At 49.1% G+C, this 22,089-nt stretch overlaps 4 protein-coding genes and 1 pseudogene across 6 annotated transcripts in view; 3 read left to right on the plus strand and 2 right to left on the minus strand.

Moving 5' to 3' along the window:
• The window catches only part of TSPEAR (thrombospondin type laminin G domain and EAR repeats), a 205,494-nt gene that overhangs the window by 72,162 nt on the left and 111,243 nt on the right, over positions 1 to 22,089 (plus strand). The window lies entirely within an intron of this gene.
• The window catches only part of CFAP410 (cilia and flagella associated protein 410), a 293,294-nt gene that overhangs the window by 67,824 nt on the left and 203,381 nt on the right, over positions 1 to 22,089 (plus strand). The gene's annotated exons all lie outside the window — the stretch shown is intronic.
• On the minus strand, positions 7,623 to 8,597 carry LOC309859864 (uncharacterized protein; the record flags this gene model as incomplete). Its single annotated transcript, XM_082721081.1, has 2 exons — positions 7,623 to 7,976; positions 8,178 to 8,597. The coding sequence occupies 2 exons, from the start codon at positions 8,595 to 8,597 to the stop codon at positions 7,623 to 7,625; spliced, it is 774 nt and encodes a 257-aa protein (XP_082577207.1).
• On the plus strand, positions 12,946 to 13,754 carry LOC309860006 (uncharacterized protein; the record flags this gene model as incomplete). The annotated part of the gene is made up of 1 exon (XM_082721429.1): positions 12,946 to 13,754. The coding sequence occupies exon 1, from the start codon at positions 12,963 to 12,965 to the stop codon at positions 13,752 to 13,754; it is 792 nt and encodes a 263-aa protein (XP_082577555.1). The 5' UTR covers positions 12,946 to 12,962.
• Positions 20,521 to 21,042, minus strand: LOC309873653 (annotated as a pseudogene). Its single transcript has one exon. The product of its transcript is annotated as an uncharacterized misc_RNA (transcript).

Raw genomic sequence — 22,089 nt, forward strand, 5'->3', positions numbered from 1 at the left:
TCCTCACTTTCAACCTGCAGCATCTTTACATCTACAATGAGTCTCTTGTTGACAGCATATGGATGGATCTTTTCTTTTTAATCCATTCTGACATCATGTATCTTTTGATGGAGTTTTTAGTCCATTTACATTCAGAGTAATTATTGACATATATATATTTAGTGCCATTTTAATGTTTTGTGGTTGTTTCTGAAGATTTTCTCTGATCCTCTTTTTTTTCTTCTCTCTTTCATGGTTTGTTGGTTTTCTTTACTGATATATTTGGATTTCTTTCCTTTATTCTTTGCATATTTGTTAGTAGTTTTGATATATGGTTTATGTTGTATATACCTTTTTCTGCCCATAACAATCTATTTTAAGTGGATGGTCACTTAAGTTTGAACCCATGCTTTATTCCTGTCCTCCCCACATTTTAGGCGTATGTTGTTAATATTTCACATCCTTTTATTTTGTGTGTTCCTTGACTGATTTTTTAAATAGAAATATTAATTTCCACTGCTTTTATGCTTCCTGCCTTCATATTGTCTTTCTGGTTTTTTTTTCCTACTCAAAGAGTCCTCTTGAATATTTCTTGAAGGGCTGGTTTAGTTTTTGTTTGCTTGGGAAACTCCTCATCTCTGCTTCTACTCTGAATGATAGCCTTGCTGGACAAAGTATTCTTGGCTGCAGATTTTTCCCAGTCAGCACTTTGAATACATCATGCCCCCCCACTTCTGGCTTGCAAAATTTCTGCAGAAAAATTCCCTGCTTGTCTTATGTGTTATCCCTTGTAGTTTATGGTCTTCTTTTGTTTTGCTGCTTTAAATATTTTTTATTTATCACTATGTTTTGTCATTTTAATTACACTATTTCTTGATTTTGGTGGGAGTTCTCTGTACTCTCTGGATCTGAGTGTCTATTTCCTTCCTCAAATGAAAGAAGTTTTCAGCTCTTATACCTTTTTTAAAGAAAGATTTATTGGGGTATCTGGGTGGCTTAGTCAATTAAGCAGCTGCCTTTGGTCCAGGTCATGATCCCAGGGTCCTGGGGTTGAGATCTGCATCTGGCTCCCACTCGGAGGGGAGCCTGCTTCTCCCTCTCCCTCTGCCTGCCACTCTGCCTACTTGTGCTCTCTCGCTCTCTCTCTGTGTCAAATAAATAAATAAAATCTTAATAAAAAATAAAGGGGCGCCCGGGTGGCTCAGTGGATTAAGCCTCTGCCTTTGGCTCAGGTCATGATCTCAGGGTCCTGGGATCAAGCCCCGCATTGGGCTCTCTGCTCAGTAGGGAGCCTGCTTCCCCCGCTCTCTCTGCTTGCCTGTCTGCTTGCTTGTGATCTCTCTCTCTGTCAAATAAATAAATAAAATCTTTAAAAAATAATAATAAAATAAAAAGAGTTATTTATTTATTTATTTATTTATGAGAATGAGAGAGAGTGGGGGGCGGGGAGAGGGAAAAGCAGACTCCCTGCTGAGCAAGGAGCCTGATGCAGGGCTTGATCCTAGGACCCTCGGATTATGACCTAAGCCAAAGGTAGCCGCTTAACTGGCTGAGCCACACAGATGCCCATGATCATTGCTTTAAATTTTCAATCAGGCAGGGTGTCTGGATAACTCAGTCAGTTAAGAGTCTGACTCTTGATTTCGGCTCATGTCATGATCTCAGGGTCATTGGATCAAGCTCCACATCAGGCTCCATGCTCAGTACACAGTCTGTTTGTCCTTTTCCCTCTACACCTCCCCCCAACTCATGCTCTCTCTCTCTAAAAAATAAATAAATAAATCTTAAAAAATTTTCCATTTTATCTGTTTCACTTAGATCTCTGGCTATGGCCTTGTCCTGTTCTTTCAATTGAGACAGATTCCTCTGTCTTCTCATTTTGTTTAACTTTCTGTGCCTGTTTCTCTGTGTTATGTCACCTGTTTTTGAAGGTAATGACTTTATGAAGAGGAGGTCTTATAGCACCCTGCCATGTGGTGTCCCCTGTTCTGCAGGGATTGGTGCTTCAGGGACTCTCTCCTGCCTGTGCTGCATGTTCTCTCTTGTTGTGTTCTGGCCGCTTTAGCCCTCAGGCCGGTCATCTCTAGACTTTCTTTACCTGTTGGGCTACATGTTTGGTCTCTGTCCTAAATATGGCATATTTTAATTACCTGTGTTCTGGTCTGCTTGTGAAGTGAGATCTGTTACCACCACCATCAGGACTGAGGCTCCGTGAGATTCCCATATTGGGAGATGCAGTGTGAGTAGACATTTGGGTTGGTCTGGATGAAGGGGCCCACTGCACTGGGCCTGAGGTGAGCATGACTGGGAGTGGTGGTTCTTCTGGAACACAGGGGATGTGGGGCTTGGTGTAAGAAAGTTAGGTAGCCAGTGTCATCACTGGGACTCACTTTTGCAGGTGGCTCTGTGCTTATGCTGAGTGATACGGGAGGGAAACGGTGTCTTCCAGTTCCTTCCTTCACAGAGGGGTCTCTTCATTAAATGACGCTTCTCTGGGGTGTGCTGCTAGATGAAGAAATAACTCCCCCACTGTCTGCCTTGGTGTTCTTCAGATCACTTTTCCCATGCTGTGTGTCCAAGGGTTTTCTGCCCTGATTTCCCCCGAGAGCATCCCCGGTGTCCTCCAGGCTCTCCGAGAGCCAAGCACACTGACCTTTAAAACCTCAGGCTCTAAGCCCTGCTGGTTGTAGAACTCGTGAAATTCTGGTCCTCTTGCTTTCCATGCCAATGGCTATGGGGATTCATTTTCCCCATGTGCTCCCCTGTGTGCTAGTTTGTCCGTTGCCACTCTCCATGGCCACAGGTTACCTCTCCGCTGCAGTGGCCATGATCCATTTCTCTCCCAAGCCACATCTCTGCACTTCTTACCTTCTTTGATGTTACTTCTTCTCTCCCATTGGTTGTGTTTGTTCTGCCAGTCTTCAGATCAGTTTCTCGGGTATTTGGGATGAATTATCTAATTATATTTGTGGGAGGAGGTGAGCCACTGCCATCATCCCCACACCCCCTTGAATTTTCAGCTTTAGGTATGATGTGGTTTTCTGTTGTGGAGGAAGGCACTTTCTCTTATTTTCCCCTGAAACTCCACGAAAAGTTCTTCTTTCCAGCCTCAGAAGGCAGTAATACCCCAATATTTTGTTAAATCCTTGTCAAACCTGTATCATTTTAACCAGGGAATGTATTCATAGCCAGGTCTGTGTAGTGGGGCCAGATTTAATTCCCTCACTTGTACATGTTTATTTTTGCTTGTGTTTTTCCTTTTTTAGAGTTAACAATTGTTTCTTATGTTTATTTGTTTCTTTCTCTGTGTACCTATCATTAAATCATCTTCAAATCCTCTGACTAATTTTTTCCCCAAGCTCCACTCAAGAGGGTGAGCATAATCAGGTCATCTACTAGCTTCCTTTATTTGGTGGAAACGTCTCTCCAGGAGCTCCCTCTGTTTGTGGGCTGATGTTTGTTGTCTACTCCCTAGGTTGCACAGGGCACAGGTGTCATCCAAGGAGCTCCTCACCACTGCCTTTGGATTTTTCTCCATCTCTCTCATATGATGGGCCTCTTATTTTCCTGAATGTGGTGTCCTTTCCTTTCTGAGTTTATGCCTTTATTTGGGTGGAGCATACCTTCTGGTAGCTTTCTGAAAATTGGTGTATGGGAGATATATTTTGAGCAAAGCCTATCTAAAAATGGCATTATTCTGTCCTTATTCTTGATGGATAATTTAGCTGGGTATAATCTTCTGGATTGGAAGAGTTATCCCTTAGAATATTTTGTTGAAGACATAGAATGCTTCCAGAATTTCAAATGTTCCCTTGTGCTGTTTCTCAGTTAACCCCCACCCACAAGGATTCTCTATTCCACCTTCTTTCCCTGTGGATTGGGTTTTGCCTCTTCTATCTACTCCTTAGTTTATGGCTCCCTTTGTTCAACAGAATGTCTGTGATAAGCACACATGTGGCTTCAGATTCAGTAGTTTGTTCTTTTTTTTTTTTTCTGTGTCACAAGTTGCTACATTAAGCCTTGCTATGCATATTGCCTCATTATCTTCCCCAATAATAAAGATTTAGATTATTTGCAGATTTTGGCTACTATTCATGATGCTGCTATAAAAATTCTTATGGATTTTGTTTTTGGTGGACATATTTGCCAACCTTTTTTTCAGTATGCATCCACAAGTGGAATTTTTGGGTTGATAGGCACGTGTACAGTTTAGCTTATATTCTGTCCAGTGGCTTTCTAAAGACATTTATGTTCCCTCTGGCCAATCTTATGACTTATAGTTACCCTATATCCTTTATAAGATGAGGTTTTTTACTCATCTTGGAAATTTTTACTCATTTTGGAAAATTTTACTTCTAAAATTTTACTCATTTTGGAAAGGGTGTAGTAATACCACATCATTGCATTAATTTGCATTCCCTGATTACTAAAGCTGCTCATTAAGCATTTGGATACTTTTTCTTCTGAGGTGCATGTTCAAGTCATTTGCTTGATTTTTTAAAAGTAGGATTATCTGTATTTCTCATTGGCTTATAAAATTTATTATATATCTCAAATGTGATTTAATTGTTCTATATATACAGTGGTGTGTAATAAATGTTTAATAACTAGCTCTCTCTAAAACAAAACAAAAAAATCCCTGATTTGTTGCTTGTGCCAGTTCCCATGGCATATATACACCACAGCTCTCATTGATGTTCTGAACACAGAACTGGGAAGAACTGGTACAATGTCTTCCAGCCCTCCACTGGGTATGAGCATTACACACAACTTTTCCAAGTCAAGGACGTGTTTTGCTCATCCTCTTGATGGTGTCCTTTTTAAAAAGTCGACTTTATTGAGGTATGATTCACGTACCATAACAGGTACATCTAACATTTCTATTTGCTTAGTTTTGGAAAGATATACACCAGAGTGACCACTGTCACAAGCAATTTACAGAACCTCATCATCCTGAAAATTTCCTATGTGTTCTTAATCCCACTGCATTGGACCCTGACTCCAGGACACTACAGAACTCCTTTCTGTGTAGGTTGGATTTGTGTTCTCTACAGTTTCACATATATTAAATTATATAGTATGAACTCTTAGGGACTGTGTTCTTCCCTGAGTGTATTGAGATATGTAAATATGCATAAGGTTGCCTTCTTTTTGTGCTGAGTGATATTCCATTGTGTGGATATAATGCAATTTGTTCCTCTGCTGAGCTGTTGATGTATGTATAGCTGGTATGAATATTCATGAACAATTCTTTGTGTGGACTTGTGTTGCCACTTCCCTTAGGTAAACAACGAAGAGTGGAAAGTCTGGGCCACATGATTGGTGATGATTGAGAGACTGCCACACTGGTTCCAAAGTGACCATACCCATTTTCATTCCCTCCAGCAAATGTATATTTCTCAGTTCTTCCACATCCTCACTGACACTCAGGGTAGTTAGACTTTCTAACTTGAGATGTCCTAGTGGATGTGTGGTTTTCATGGTGTCCATTGATGCATAGAAGTTCCTAATTTTTAAAAAATTTAATTTAATTTATTTATTTGACAAAGATCACAAGTAGGTACAGAAGTAGGCAGAGAGAGAGGAAGAAGCAGGCTCACTGCTGAGCAGAGAGTCCGATGTGGGGCTCGATCCCAGGATCCTGGGATCATGACCTGAGCCGAAGGCAGAGGCTTTAACCCACTGAGCCACCCAGGCACCCCCAGAAGTTCCTAATTTTAATGAAGTACGGTATAATGACTCTTTTTCTTTCTTTTTTTAAGATTTATTTATTTATTAGAGAGAGAGAGAGAATGAGTGAGAACACGTGAGTGGGAAGAGGGTCAGAGGGATAGAACCTTTAGGCAGACTTTCCACTGAGCAAGGAGCCCAACGCAGGGCTCAATCCCATGATCCCTGAAATCACAACCTAAGTTGAAACCAAGAGTTGGACACTGAACCAAGTGAGGCACCCAGGTGCCCCTGACTCTTCCTTTTTATGTTTAGTGTTTTTGATGTCTCTGCCCACCACACATTGTGAAGATACTCTCTTGCTTATCCTTTTGGACCTCCACTATTTTACCTTCTGCATTAAGTTCTAGTATTCTTGCCTTCCCTCCATTAATTTTGTGCCTGATGTGAGGAAGAAGGCAGAGTTTGTTTCCGCATACAGACACCCAGTTGGCTGCCTTCTTCTTGTGCTGTTGTCTGGTTGTCCATTCTCCTACTGCAGGGTGTTTCATGGTGTTTAACACTTAGACCCTCCATACTCCATGATGAGATAATCCGCATGTCTCATGTACACACACATGAGGTCTTCTCCAGGAGAGCTGCCCCGGGGTGAGGGTGTGCACAGGGTCAGCTTTTCCGGATGTTACCGACTTGCTTGGAAACTCTCACCTGCGGCACAGAGCAGACCTTTTTTCTACCGTCCTGGCCATGCAAGTAGTCATCAGACTCGAACACTTCTACCAGGGTGTTGGGTGTGGGGTCCCCAGGATTTGGAGATTTGCTGGGGGACATCCCAGGACTTAGCACACAGAGCAAAATCAGCCCAGGGCAAAGGTGCGTGGAGAGAAGCCAGGGGCTATGGGCACACATTTCTGGAGCCCTGCCCAGTGGGGTCATACAGGACTTGCCCAGCTCCCCAGGCAGGAGCAGTGACAACATGCATGAGGTATCGCCCCCTCCCACCCAGGGAGCTTGTCAGAGGTCAGCACCCAGAGTTTTTATTGGGGCCATGTCATGTGGGCAACCTCTGCCTGGCTTGTACCAGAATTCCAGACCCCCAGGAAGCCATAGTATTTGTACAGTTTATGGCCAGTGAGGCCCTTTCACATGGGTGGAAACCCTCCCCAAATCCACATTCCCAGACACCACCTAAGGGCCCATGTTGTCAGCAGGCCTAAGGACAGCTGTGCCAGGCTTGCAGTGCTGGCTCTTAACTACATGGGCCTGTGGAGTACATCCTTCTGAAGTGCAGGGGCTGGAGACAGTCTGGGTTCAGGGAAGTCACCTGAAGGTGGCTCTTCCCCAGGCACTGCCACCAGACTATTCAGCCTGTATGTCCTTGAAAGAGGGCCCACGCCCTGGACATACATGTCGCCAGAGGCACCTCCTAGGCTCTGCTGAAGGGCCGGATCCCGGGGGCCGGGACGACAAGCACGGGCCACCCTTGCGCCGGGGTGGGGAGTGTCAGATGGAGGTCTTTCTTGGAAACCACAGACATGAATTCTGATGAAGATGATCAAAACAGGAATTTATTGGAGATCAACATCTCACAGAATGAGGGGTGATGCAGAAGCCAGCTCAGGAATCAGTGCAGGACCAGGGACATACAGGTCCAGTAGCAATGCTGAGACACAGCTCTGGAGATGGTATTAGATCTCCTCTGCTTTCACAGCACATGGGGTTCAAAGGCTTGGGGGAGCCCAGCTGGCCGTGCTGGGGTCACTGCCAACCCAGGTGGAGGAGGCAGGGCATATTGACTTGGGAAAAGTTGCTACTTGAGGAAAGTCAGCAGGACAAATGCAGAGTGGGGAACAGGTGACCAGTGTCCACCATGGGGCCCAGCGAAGGGGGCTGGACAGCTGTCTTGGTGCTCAGTGAAGAATTCAGGCTGTGCACAGGAACTCCTCAGGTTTGGAGTGGCCATAGAAGATCACTCAGCAGCAGGACTTCTGGGCTGAGGCGGGCACACAGCAGGCCTGGCGGGAGCCCACAGGGCGGCAGAGCAGGGACACGCAGGAGGCCCGGCGGCAGCAGCTGGGCTGGCAAGAGGAGGTGGGGGCACAGCAGGAGGAGGCGGGCACGCAGCAGGCGGGCCTGCACACGGGGCGGCAGAGCAGGGACATGCAGGAGGACGGTCCGCAGCAGGACGAGGAGCAGGGGCTGGGCTGGCAGCAGGAGGAGGGCCCGGAGCAGACTGGGGTGCAGCAGACGGGCTTGCAGCAGACAGGGGTGCAGCAGACGGGCTTGCAGCAGACCGGGGTGCAGCAGACAGGTTTGCAGCAGTCTTCCTGGCAGGGGGAGGAGCTGCAGCAGGAGGGCTGGCAGCTAGACTGCTGGCAGCATGAAGAGCCTGAGCAGGGGGAGGCCTCACAGCAGACAGGGGTGCAACAGACAGGCTTGCAGCAGACAGGGGTGCAGCAGACAGGGGTGCAACAGACGGGCTTGCAGCAGACAGGGGTGCAGCAGACGGGCTTGCAGCAGACAGACACACAGCAGTCTTCCTGACAGGGGGAGGAGCTGCAGCAGGAGGGCTGGCAGCAGCTGGTGCAGGCTGACTGGCAGGGGCTGGACCCGCAGCTCGCAGGGGTGCAGATGAGGGTCAGGCAGGAGGGGGCACAGCAGCTGGGGTCACAGCAGGTGGGCGCACAGCAGGTGGGGGCACAGCAGGAGGGGGCACAGCAGGTGGGAACACAGCAGGAGGGCTCACAGCAGGTGGGGGCACAGCAGGAGGGGGCACAGCAGGAGGGCTCACAGCAGGTGGGGGCACAGCAGGTGGGCTCACAGCAGCTCTCTGGGCAGTCGTCCACCTGCCAGGGGGAGTCGGGGCAGGAGTCACAGGAGCCAGGCAGGCAGACGCGGCTGCCGTAGCTCAGGTCACTGGAGCAGACGGACAGGGTGGACGTGGCCATGGTGGGGGTGGTGAGGCTGGAGGAGAGTGTGAGTGTAGTGTGGGTGTGAATGTGTGAGTGTGTGTGAGGTACTGAGCTGTCTGTCGGCTTTTATACCCTCCTGGGTGTGTTTGTCCCAGCAGCAACCCTGCTCGCCTCCCTTCCTTGTTGCTGTTTGGAGCCCCAGGGACTCTCATTAGCGACAGCTGCGTGTTTGGTTCTACGAGGTGTTTGCTTAGCTATAAAGCTCCTAGTGTGTTTTGGGGTCTGTTGACTCATCCTAAGCTACCCGCGGTCTAGAGCATGCATTGAGCTAGAAAAGTGAGTCTGTAAATAGCATGTCATGGGGCCAGGTTGGCTGCATAAGAATCCATCAATTCTAATCCTAACTGCCCTTTTGTGGACACGTGGGTGGGTCTTGTGCACACTGGGGGCCCCTGCTTGTCAGCGTGGCACGGCTGCCGGTCAGAGAGAGTATGGAGCCAGACATGTTCTGGTTGTGACTCCCTGGTCCTCTCTCTGGCGTGGGGAGTTCCCCTGAGGGCACGTGCAGGTGGCAAGCAGGGGAAGGTGAGGCAGTCAGGTGGCCACACTTTCCATGTCCTTGGGTGGCCATGTGGGCCGCTTCTGCCTGACCACTCACCGAGCCATGTGCATGGCCTTCTTACACCCAACCCCTGCACAACTGGGGGAGTGCCCTATTTCCCGCCTGCAGGAAGTGCAGCTCCCACAAAGCCTTCATTGGAAAAGCAATGGTTTTTTGTGTCTCCTGTTGACTTTCTTGACTGTTAACTGAAAAATTCCTGGGGTCACCCCAGCCAGAAACCTGAAGGTCATCCAAACCCCTTCCTTCTGCGAAGAATATCTTGGTGGCCACTAGGTGGTTCTGGCTCCTTCTGCTAAGTAGATTTCCATCCTCCCTGGTCCTTCCACCTTCCAAGCATGATGTCCTAACTACGGAGACAGGCCCCACGTGCTGGGAAGTGTAGAGCTGGAGAACGCATGGGTCTCAACTCCGTGGAGGCCTGTCATCCAGGGGAGGTGGGTGCTTGGTGCCCCGTGATGATTGTGAAGAAGGGGTTCAGCAGCACGGGGCCGGGGGGAGTGGCGTCACACCCCAGCGGGAGGGCCCTGGGGGCATGCAGGCAGCGTATGCTGCCCCTGCTGCATTGGTGCCCTCTGATTCTCACCCTTCCTGGCCATTCTGTTTCCAGAAGAGGTTCTCACCCCAGGCCTCTCACCTACGAGAATGTCCATGCTAGGGAAGAAAGGAGTTCTAGGAATTCAAATAAACTGTGGCCGAGTTGTCTTTCTATATGTCTTGAGTTATAAGCCTGGTGTAGATCTGAGCCTGGTTCAGCTTCTGGCCCTTCTGGAGATACAGGAACGAAGCTAGAAGTGCTTGGCAGGGGTGGGGAGAGGGTGATATTTGCTGTCTATGATGTGGTGGTCTCTGTTAAATATATGTATGCCGGCTGAGGATGGCCCCAAAACCTGGATAAGATACAAAAACGTCTGTGCAGAGCTTTTGAAGGCTGCTGATGAGACTGAGTGTTGAGGGCCAACGCGTGGAGAGGAGCAATCTCAGAGAGGTGGGCTGGCATCTCGGAACGGCTTTTCCTGAAGTGCAGCTGATGAATCCTGCTGTGGGGTGTGAAGGGAAGTGACTGGCATGTAGAGAGGTTGGCAGAGCTTCGGGAAACCTCAGGAAGGGTGGAAAGAACTCCCCGGGAGTCTGCAACTGCAGAGGCAACATGGACCTAAGGGTCAAGAACCCAGGGAGATGGCAGTCCCCAAGAGGAATTCCAGAGCTACAGGCTGAATCTCAAGGCATTTGCCAAATTTTTATGCTACACAGGAAAGGTGCTAAGAAAGCCAGCGGAAAGCCCTTAAAACCCAAGTAGAGATTTGGCAGCCTCATTGCCAGGGGACTCATAACCCTGATGACTGGCCAAGGAGGAGCCAGTCTCAGGTGAGACCCCAGGACAGCTTGGCCCCAGGAGGGGAGAACGCTCACATCGGTATGAGTCGTCTGCTCCACCCAGGCCGCCAGCCAGAGAAACTCATCCAGAGCTGCGAGACTTTTTCACAATGTCAAACATTCAATCAAGAATTACAGTCATGTCAAGAGACAAACAGATGATAGACACAAGCCTGAGATGACAGTGTTGGAGTTAATCAGACAGACTTTCGAGAGAATTGTGTTGAAAGTGCTCCGGGAAATTGGTGTAAGGAGGGAGACCTTTATTGTAAAACTGAAACACAGACGAAGAAACAAAGAGAAATTTTTGACTGAAGAGAACACAGGGCTGACATTTATGAACCGATCGGTGGCTGTCCTAGCAGTGTGGGGGGCGGACAGTGGGAATGGAACAATGGGATGGCATCTTTAAGGGGCCAGTGAAATGACTGCAGAACTGGAATAGAGCTCACCAAGAATGCCGATCAGAGGTGAAGGTGCCACAAAACATCACCAGACCAGCAAACGCGGAGTGGAGTCCTCACCAGAAGATGCACTTTGAAGTCGCCACCACAGGAAGCTTTCAGGTAGGGCCAGAGGGCAGAAGTGCAGGAAAATGGAGGAGAACCTGAATGGATAGGTAACACTACAAGTAGAGTGGAAACCTGCCCGCAGGTCCCTTTGCAATGTTATACTATATATTATATTTACACTTTCCTGTGGGCTCTACACTCTAGTAGAGATGAACGGTGCAGCACAAGCAGGAGGAGGAGCCGAGGTGTGCTGGGGTCTCTGGGTTGCTCTGGAAGTGGCCCGTGCTCCGGATGGGCCCGTGCCCATCAGACTTGGCCATCTTAGGAAGGCATGCTGTAGCCTCTGGGCTGACCTCTGAGACAGTTACGAAACCACAGACAACAACTAATGAATGGGACAAGGAAGATAAATAATAAAAATGCCCCAAAGCAGTCAGGAAATAGTTTGTAAAAGGAACATAAAACATTTTAGACAAACAGAAAACATACAACCTGACTGCAGATATAAACCCAACTATCAATACTGAAATTAAATGTCAAGTATCAAATAAAATATTTCAATTTACAAATAAATAAAATAGAGTCTGACAAAAATGAAAAACCTGCATACTAACTCTAAGAACTAGATCTTAAATATAAGGGCATAGGAAGTTTGGAAGCACAAAGATGGGAAACATATAGACAAATACAGAGGACAATGTGAGATTCTGTGAAGCCCTAACCAAGAAAGAGAAATCTTTATGCATTCATGGGAAAGGAGCTCCATTGTTACATTAAGTTACAAAAAAACAGAGTGGGTAGATTATGATACAATGTGTATTTTTAAAATGTACATTATACACCTATGAGTACGTGTACAGAGAAAAATGACAAAGTCAATCTTCCTTATTCATGGATTCTTTATCTGTGATTCACCTACTCACTAAACTTTCTTTGTAACCCCAAATCAATACTCAGTATGTGCCTGGTCATTCGCAGACATGTGCAGACTGCTCCAAATTTAAGAAGTGGACACGTGTTCCCAGCTAAGGTGGAATGAGGCTCTGCCTCCCATGGCGGCCCCTAGACTGTAAGCCTGTCCTCGCACTTCATGTCGCTTTTTGTGCTTTATGCTGTGATTTTGCTGGTGAAAGTGGTGCCAGGCGTAGCACTGGCGGTCTAGAGTTCTGAGCACAAGAGGGCTCACGTGCCTTATGGGCTCATCTGATAAGCCTTGCTCAGGTGTGACTGAAGGTGCTCTTGGCAGGGAGTCCGCTGTTAAATAAAATGTATCTCAAGTATTTATTAAATAAGTCGCTTTAAACAAAAACACACATCTAACCCACCATGTATTGAGGGTTGCTGAAAATCTGACCAGAGCTTGCAGGGACCCAACCCCATGTTCACCTGGGAGCGATGGTCCCGTGTTCCCAGATTTGCTAATTCAGTGTTTTTGGTGACTTTCTAGAACCTAGTGACTGTGTAACATATGCACTCTGTGTGTGCACATGTGTGTTCAGAGAAAGAATAAGGGACAATGAGACTGAGAGATGGCACAGGGATATGGGGGGGGAATGGAGCTGTTTCCCGAGAGGAGGCTGGGGTGCTGGTACTCAGGGCTGAGGGACACTCGCCCGATACCCGCCATCCCCTGCTCTGATAACCAGGGCTGGGACTCCTGCTCCCCAGGACACAATGAGACACTCTGGAGTCAGCTGCTCCAGGAGTTTTATGAGCCAGACAATATCCTGGCAAACAAACACCAACATGGCCTGGGAGCCGGAACTAGAGCCTGCTGGGGGCCTAGGAGACAATAGCCAGGAGGGTATAAAAGCTGTCAGCCTCAAGCACCACACACACACAAACACACACTCACACTCACACTCGCAGCCTCCTCCAGCCCCACCGCCCACCATGGCCGCATCCACCCTGTCCGTCTGCTCCAGCGACCGGAGCTACGGCAGCCGCGTCTGCCTGCCCGGCTCCTGCGACTCCTGCCCCGACTCCTCCTGGCAGGTGGACGACTGCCCAGAGAGCTGCTGCGAGCCCCCCTGCTGTGCCCCCACCTGCTGTGCCCCCTCCTGCTGTGCCCCCACCTGCTGTGCCCCCACCTGCTGTGACAACAGCTGCTGTGCCCCTTCTTGCCTGACCCTCATCTGCACCCCTGCAAGCTGCGGGTCCAGCCCCTGCCAGTCAGCCTGCACCAGCTCCTGCCAGCCCTCCTGCTGCAGCTCCTCCCCCTGCCAGGAAGACTGCTGTGTGTCTGTCTGCTGCAAACCCGTCTGCTGCACCCCTGTCTGCTGCAAGCCCGTCTGTTGCACCCCTGTCTGTTGCACCCCTGTCTGCTGCACCCCTGTCTGCTGTAAGCCCGTCTGCTGCACCCCTGTCTGCTGCAAGCCTGTCTGCTGCACCCCTGTCTGCTGCAAGCCCATCTGCTGCACCCCTGTCTGCTCTGGGCCCTCCCCCTGCTCAGCTCCCTCCTGCTGTCAGCCCAGCCCCTGCTCCTCGTCCTCCTGCGTGTCCCTGCTCTGCCGCCCCGTGTGCAAGCCCGCCTGCTGTGTGCCCGCCTCCTCCTGCTGTGCCCTTTCCTCCTCCTGCCAGCCCAGCTGCTGCCGCCGAGCCTCCTGTGTGTCCCTGCTCTGCCGCCCTGTGGGTTCTCGCCAGGCCTGCTGCGTGCCTGCCTCCGCCCAGAAGTCCTGCTGCTGATGGGGCCCGTCTTCCCCGGGGCCAGCTGGGCTCAGAACCCACCCAATGACTGTGGTCCTCCCCACCCCCTCAGTCCGGTCCTGACCTGTGTTAGGTGGCTGCCCACACCCAGGACAGGGTCTTCCATGTGTCCACTCTGCTGACCTGACCTTGACCTAAGGCTCCCCAGAACGCTGACCCCGCTGCCCCCCAGGGCTCCTGCTCCCAGGAGGGGCCTCCAGCACTTCCGGGTCCCCCGCCCTTCCCTCCCAGTTTCTCGGCTCGGGTCCCGTGGCCTCAACTGCTGACCTCTCGGCGCCTGCTCAGACACCCCAATAAACTCACTCACCAGCGCATCTGCTTCCTTTCTTCCGACCCTCATGGGGGTGGGGGTGCATGGGTCTGACCAGACATTGGTCTCCTCCATCCGGGAACATTTCTAGGAATGGGGGACTGAGAAATCCCACAGGGCAGGGCCCTGGGGTGGGAGGCACACCCTGGCCCAGGAAGGTCAGGGCTCCTGGCCCCTGCATGCCCAGGGCTTCCCAAGGCTGACCACCTGCACATGGACCGTGGTCTGGGGGTTCTCAGCCCCTGGCCCATTTCCACCCACTGCCCCAGCTGGGCAAACTGGCCCCAGACGAGCTGGCCTGGTTGCTGCAGCAGCACAGCCCCTATGGGCCTGGGGTCCCCCTGGGGTCCTCCTACAGGCTGTACCCATTTAGCAGAAAGGTGGTGGCGTGGGGGAGGCACTGCTCCAAGGTCCCAAAGAAAACAACTAGGTTTGAAACAAAATTTTTATTTTATTTTATGACGGGTCAGTGACAGGACCCCCAGGATCCTGTCCTGGGCGGGACGCTGAAGGCCATCACCTGATAGGTCTGGACTGCGCCTGGGAGCCTGAGGGCACGGAGACCTGGTGCGGGGCCTTCCCTGTGAACTGAGAAACCATCAGGCCTTGAATTGCTGTGAACAGCTGCTCCGATGTCAGGATGACGGTGATGTCGTGTGAGCACACTGGTGGACAAGGGCAGGGACATACAGCAAGATCACTCCCCCCCCCACAGGGTTCCAGAACTATTGCAAGCAGTGGCCCAGTGGCCCCGCCCGCCCCTCCCGAGCCCTCCCTTCCCTGGCCGGGAGCCCCACTCTCCCCATGGCTGTGTCCATAGCCAGAACCCACAAAGGGAACCTATGCTCTCCCCTGGCTCTCCGTCACCTTCCCTGCAACCCCAGCTCCCTCCTGCCCAAGCCACACTCCCCACCTGCCACAAGCTCCTTGCCCAAACCCTTCCCCAACCCTAGCAGTGTTTTAACTAACTCCTTAGTTTAAAATCAGCTTTCTGGGTCCAGTGTACATATAGTCAGACGCGCCTTGTCTCACTGTACCGTTTGATGAGTATTGAGAAAGGTCTGCATCTTGCTGCCTCCGCTGGAGTCAGGAGCTCTCGGCTTCCCCTCCTGCCAGAGGTTTCCCTGCATCCCCAGCCTCCATGCCTGCCGCCGGGCAGCAGGGCCCCACGGTGCTGCCGAGGCTGACCTTTTCTGGAGCGTCCCAGGGAAGACAGCGTGCAACAGGCGCGCTTTGTGACCGGCTTTGTCCACTTGCCTCTTCTGTGGCATATATTCATCACGAATTCCTTCTTAATTGCCGAGTGGTGTTTTATCGCATGGGCGATCACGGCCGCCCTCTCACCTGTTGACGTCCGTCTGGGGTGTCTCCAGGTCTCAGTGGTCATGAAGGAAGCTGCCGGGAGCCCCCGTACTCCATGCGCTGCCCTTGCTCTTGCACGGACACGGGGGTGGGCTTGCTGGGTCACGTGCAAGTGCAGTGTGCGTGGTGATGCCGGCCTTCCTGCCGGCTGCTGTGCCCGGTGGGTCGGCTTCCGGTGCCGGATCCCCGTTTGTCTGCTCAGGTCCTCTGCCCACTGCCCCGCAGTCGAATCGCCTGTTCACCATAAGTGTTCACGCGTTCCAGGGCCGGTCACTTATTGTATGTGTACACAGCAGATTTCCCCACCTGTGCCCAGACTTCTCAGTTTCTTGGCAGCATTTTTTCAGTAGCTTATATCTCTAATTTTGATTAAATTCAATGAATTCCTTTTCTTCAGTGGTGCTAAGAAATCTGCCTAAACCCAGGGTCACGCTGTTTTTGTCCTATGCATACCTCTAAATATTCTACGGCTTTAACTTTTATGTTAAGTTCTAGGATCCCTTTCTAGTTAATTTTTGAATCCGCTATTGGTTGTTCCAGAATCATTTAGTAAGAGGATTATCCTTTTTCCACTGAATGACCCTCGCCAAAAAATCTATTGACTGTATATGTGTGGGTCTATTTCCGGACCCTGCTGTGTCCTGTCTTCAGTTCTTGTACCAATAATACACCGTCTCCACCAACACGGCTTTGTGTGAAGTCTTGAAATCAAGCAGCTAGTCATCTGATCGCATTTTTCTGTTTCTGTTTCTTTTTTAAAGATTTTATTTATTTATTTGACAGAGAGAGAGAGAGAGGGAACACAAGCAGGGGAGTGGGAGAGGGAGAAGCAGACCGCCACTGAGCAGGGAGCCCAATGCAGGACTCGATCCCAGGACCCTGGGATCATGACCTGAGCCAAAGGCAGATGTTTAACTGACTGAGCCACCCAGTGACCCCCCCACTTTTCTTCTTCAAAATTCGTTGGCTCTTCTAGATCCTTTATATTTCTGTATCGATTTTAGAATCAGCTCATCATTTTCTAAAGAAGAACTTGCTGGGATTTTTATTGGAATTGCATTAAACTTGCAGGTGAATTTGGGAAGAATTAACATCTTAACAATATTGAGTCTTTCAATTCATAATTATAAATCTGTTTCTAATCATTTTGGATGACTTTTTTCAATACTTTATCACTTTTAATACATAGACCTTGTACATATATTAAGCTTCTCTATTATTTTATTTTTCAATGTTTTAGTTAATGGTATGTTTATTTCATTTCCAAGTGCTCATTGCTACTATGTAGAAATTTAATCAGTTTTTGTGTGTTGACCTTGTATCCTGTGACCTTGCTAACTGCACTTAGAATTTTTTTTTATATTTTATTTACTTATTTATATTTCTTTTCCGTGCTTGAGAATTCATTGTTTATGCACCACACCCAGTGCTCCATGCAATCCGTGCCCTCCGTAATACACACCACCAGGCTCACCCACCCCCCACCCCCCGCCCCTTCAAAACCCTCAGTTTGTTTCTCAGAGTCCACAGTCTCTCATGGTTCACCTCCCCCTCCAGTTTCTCCCCAGATCACTTCTCTTCTCCATCTCCCTAAGTCCTCCATGTTATTTGTTGTGCTACACGAGTAAGTGAAACCATATGATGATTGACTCTCTCTGCTTGACTTATTTCACTCAGCATCATCTTCTCCAGTCCCGTCCATGTTGCTACAAAAGTTGGGCATTTTTACATATTAGGATTGGGCATGGGATTTTCTCTTTGGGAAGGATTTTAAATATAATTCTGTTACTTCGATTGATAGAGGGCTATTTTGGTTTTCTATTTCTTCTTGTATGAGTTTTTATATGAATATATCTTTCCAGTTACTTGTCCGTTTCACCTAAGTTGTTGAATGTGTCAGCATCAAGAGTTGCCTTCTTTTATTGTTCTTTTAATGTCTGTAGAATCTGGGGCAATAGCCCTTTCATTATTCCTGATGTTGTCTATTTATTTCCTTTTCATTTCTTTTTCTTGACTAGTTAATGTAGAAATTTATTAATTTTGGTGATCTTCTGAAAAATTAGACTTGGTTTTATTAAGTTTCTCATTTGCCTGTTTTCTGTTGGGTAGACTTCTACACTTCTCATTATTTCCTTCCTTCTACCTATTTTGGATTCAACATGTGCTTCTTTCTGTAGCTTCTGAAGGTAGAACCTCAGATCATTGATGGATTCCTTCTTAATTATTAGGGATTATTTAAGCTATAGATTTCCCCCTATATACTGTGTTAGTTGCATTCTATAAAGTTTATTTTTAATTTATTAATATTTCCAATTTTCCATTGTGATTCCTTCTTTGACTCATGGATTATTTTGAAGAGTGTTATTTAATATCCAAATAGTTTTTGATTTTCCAGATATCTTTCTGTTCATGATTTCTGATTTTGTTGTGGTCAAACAACATTCTCAGTATGATGTCAATCCTATTAAATATATTAAGGCTGGTTTTAGTGACCCAGGATATGATTTATTTTGGTGAATGTTCCATGTACACTTGAAAAAAATGTGAATTCGACTTCACTGTTGTTGGATGGAATATTGTATACATATCAGTAAGCTCAGGTTAGTGTATAGTGTTTCTCAAGTTTTCTATGTACTTCTCAATTTCATCCAATTTGGAAAACATTTGGCCATTATCTCTTTAAATATTTTTCTGTCTCTCCCACCCTTTAAATATTTTTCTCCCCAGGGACCCCGATTATATTTATGTTAGACCATTTAATATTGTTCCTCAGATCCCTGACACTCTGTTAATTTAGTTTTTTTTCTTACTGACTTTCAGTTTGGGTAACTTCTGTGATTGTGTCTCCCAGGTCACTGATCAGTTGCAGTCTTTATTCTACTTTTAAATTCATCCTTTAATTTTTTAAAATTATTTTTATTAACATATAATGTATTAATTGCCCCAGGGGTACAGGTCTGTGAATCACCAGGTTTACACACTTCACAGTACTCACTATAGCACATACCCTCCCCAATGTCCATAACCCAACCACCCTATCCCTAGCTCCCCTTCCCCTCAGCAACCGTCAAGTTCTTTTGTGAGATTAAAAGCCTCTTATGGTTTGTCTCCCTCCCCATGCCACATCCTTTAATTTTTTAATTGTTAAGTTTCTTGGCTCTTGGAGTTCCATTTAGTTCTCTTTTGTATCTTACATTTCTCCTCCTTTGTGCTCATGTTTCCCTTGAAATCCATGAATACATTTATCATCATTGTTTTAACTGCCTTATCTGCTAATTCCAGCAATTGTCGTTTCTGAGTTTGTTTGTATAGTCTGTTTTGCCTCTGGATTATGAGTTAGATTTTTCCTCTTAATGTGATTCTGGGGCACCTGGGTGGCTCAGTCAGTTGGGCGTCCCAACTCTTGCTTTTGGCTCAGGTCATGATGTCAGGGTCGTGGGATGGAGCCCTGTGTTGGGCTCCACATTTACTGCAGAGTCTGCTTGAGATTCTCTCTCCCTCTCCCTTCCCCCTGCCCTGCCCCCACTTGTGTGCAGGGGTGTTCTCAAATAAATAAATAAAATCTTTTTTTAATCATGCTATGTTAGTCACCACACAGTACATCATTAGTTATTGATGTAGTGCTCCAAGATTCATTGTTTGCATATAACATCTGGTGCCCCATGCAATCTATGACCTCCTTAATACCTAATACTGTGTGAACTCATCCCCCACCTCCTCCCCTCGAAAACCCTCAGTTTGTTCCTCAGAGCCCACAGTCTCTCGTGGTCGTCTCCCCCTCTGATTTCCCCCAACTCCCTTCTCCTCTCCATCTCCCCATGTCCTCCACAATATTCCTTATGTTCCACAAATAAGTGAAACCAGAGGATCATTGACTTTCTCTACTTGACTTATCTCACTTAGCATAATCTCCTCCAGTCCCAAAATTAATAAAATCTTTAAAAAATGTGTCCACCAGTTTTTTATTGGATGCTGAGTTTCAATAAGATAATAGTGTAATACTGGTGAATGCTGTATGTTCTTTCCTTCCTTTAAGGAGTGACGGGCCTTGCTCGGTCTGGCACTTACCACTTGTGGATTGGCTTGATAATTGTGATGTTTCTGTGCTTGTCTTTATGTTTTGTTATGGCAGATCGAGAGAAGGCTTTATTCTCAGGCAGGTTTAGGACGACCATTAATATGTGACTTCTGGGATCTGTGCGTGTAACAGATAACACCCCTCAGCACGTGCTCCTGACTCCATGCCAGGGATATCAGTGGGGCATGGGAGATGATTTTAGGCAATACAGAGATGAAAATTGCCAATTTTGAAGTTAGGAGGGCATTTAGACATGCTCTGGGAAAACACGGATCTCGCAGATCCTAATCCCGATTGAATGGGCATTGTGAGGAGTGACAGCGGCAAGTCAAGGAAAATACAGGAGGGCGAAGGATGAGCCCAGGATGGCCCCAAGGGCCAAAGGGCTGCAATACCTATCCCCACCCTCTGCTGTCCATCTGGGACCCCAGGGAGTCACAGGAAGCCACACAGGGTCCTGCAGGACGGCAGTGTTGGGTACAGAGGGCGGAAGTGGACATGTGGTTGGGCTGGGAGTAATGACACATGCAGCCAGGGCTCCGGTTGGTCTTGAATGTCTATTGGTCAGTTTCCTTAAGTGCATCCAGAGACAGCTGATGGGTCACTGAGCTGAGGACACAGAGACAGGTGGGTGGAGGCTGGGCTAACCCTCATGCAGAGTGAGAGATATGGAGGGGAGGCCACTGCCATGGGGATGTTCTAGGAAACCTTTCTCGGGCCACAGCACTGAGTGTGGATGTTTGGTTTGTCTATGTCTGCGGCTCAACAGGAGGCTGGACCAGCAGACACAAGGAATGGTCCACGTGCTGGAGCGATTCGGGACACAGTGATCAGCTTCCAGGTGGGACCTGCCCCTGTCCTCAGTGGGGCAGCCCCTTAAGAAGGGTCAAGAACGGATTGAGGAGGGGTGGCTGGCAGGACCCTAGTCACTGGGTAGGACCTGAGCTCAGCTGGCTGCGTGGGGGATGTATCTCATCTGCAGCAGGACCTCTGGGCTAAGGTGGGCCTGGGGCAGGCTGGGCACATGGGGCGGCAGAGTAGGGACTCGCAGGAGGAGGGTCTGCAGCAGGACAGGGAACAGAGGCTGAGCTGGTGGCAGGAGGGGCTGAGCAGGGAGAAGGCCCAGAGCAGATGGGCTTGCAGCAAATAGGGGTGCAGCAGACAGACACACAGCAGTCTTCCTGGCACGGGGAGGAGCTGCAGCAGGAGGGCTGGCAGGAGCTGGTGCAGGCTGGTTGGCAGGGGCTGGACCCGCAGCTGGCAGGGGTGTGATGAGGATCAGTCAGGAAACTAGGGGCAGCAGCTGGGGGCACAGCAGGTGGGGACGCGATAGGTGGGCTCACAGCAGGAGGGGGCACAGCAGGTGGGGATGGGCAGGGGGGTTCGTAGCAGCTCCCTGGGCAGTCGTCCACCTGTCTCCAGGAGGAGTTGGGGCAGGAGTCCCAGGAGCCGGGCAGGCAAACACGGCTGCCGTAGCTCTGGTTGCTAATGCAGAGGGATAGGGTAGACGTGGCCATGGTAGGGGCAGGGGGGCTGGAGGAGGCTGTGAGTGTGAGTGTGTGAGCGAGTGTGTGAAAGTGAGTGTGTGCCGGGTGCCCTGACTTTCTCTTCATACCCTTCTGGCTTGTGCTATCGGGCGTTAGTCCCCCCAGGAGCTCCCCGCCTTGGTGCTGAGAGCCAGGTCCTGCGGAACCAGTCACAGCTGTTCCACTTCCTGGAGTCCCTGCTTAGCTCACGACACTCCAGAAACTGATCTGGGATCTCTAACTGTTTTCAGTCTAGAAGGCAAGTTTGGGGGGGTGGCATGCAGGTTTCTTGCTGTTTTAGTGGGGTCGTTGGGGGCCCAAGTGGCATACCCAGGTGTTGGGGGCTGGGTCCCAGGCCCAGGTCTGGGCGAGCACTGTGGTGGACTGCTCTGCTGGCCGAGCACCATCAAGTGCCTCTGTGCTTGGAGGCTTACTTGGTGTCTGTGTAACGGTGATGAGTCATGATTTGTATGCTGCGCTGCGAGTGTCCTGTGGCTAACCGCAGACGGGGCTTCAACAGCAGAGATCCGTCATTTGGAGGCTGGATGTCTGAGATCAAGGACTGGCAGGGTTGTTTTGTCCTGGGGCCAAGATGGAGAATCTGTTCCATGTTCTCTTAGCTTTGGGAGTTTTCTGGCTATCTTGGGGTTCTTTAGTTTGTACAAGCGTCTCCCCACCTCTGGGTTGGGACACCTCTCCCCCAATGACCTCGTTGTATCGATCATCTGTGATGACCATCTTTTAGGCAAGGTCACTTCTGCAGGTACTGGGGTTGGGACACAATTTGACTCTTAGCAAGCATCTGCTCTGAAGCAGACTCAAGGCCAGGGTCTGGGATGGAAGAAAAGGTGGAGCAGGCCTCCTTTCTTGGGGACTACAGTCCGCAGCTGGTGAAAGATGGGGCACAGGTGGCACGTGGCATGACAGACCAGCCACACCTGCACATCTGCTTGTCCTGGCATGGCTGAGCTCATGGGACACTTTGTGCCTTCGTGTCATTTACAGAATAATTGTAAAAAGAGCACAGTGGCTACACAC

This window comes from Mustela nivalis (assembly GCF_964662115.1).
Source record: "Mustela nivalis genome assembly, chromosome: 1".
Classification (NCBI taxonomy): Eukaryota; Metazoa; Chordata; class Mammalia; order Carnivora; family Mustelidae; genus Mustela; species Mustela nivalis.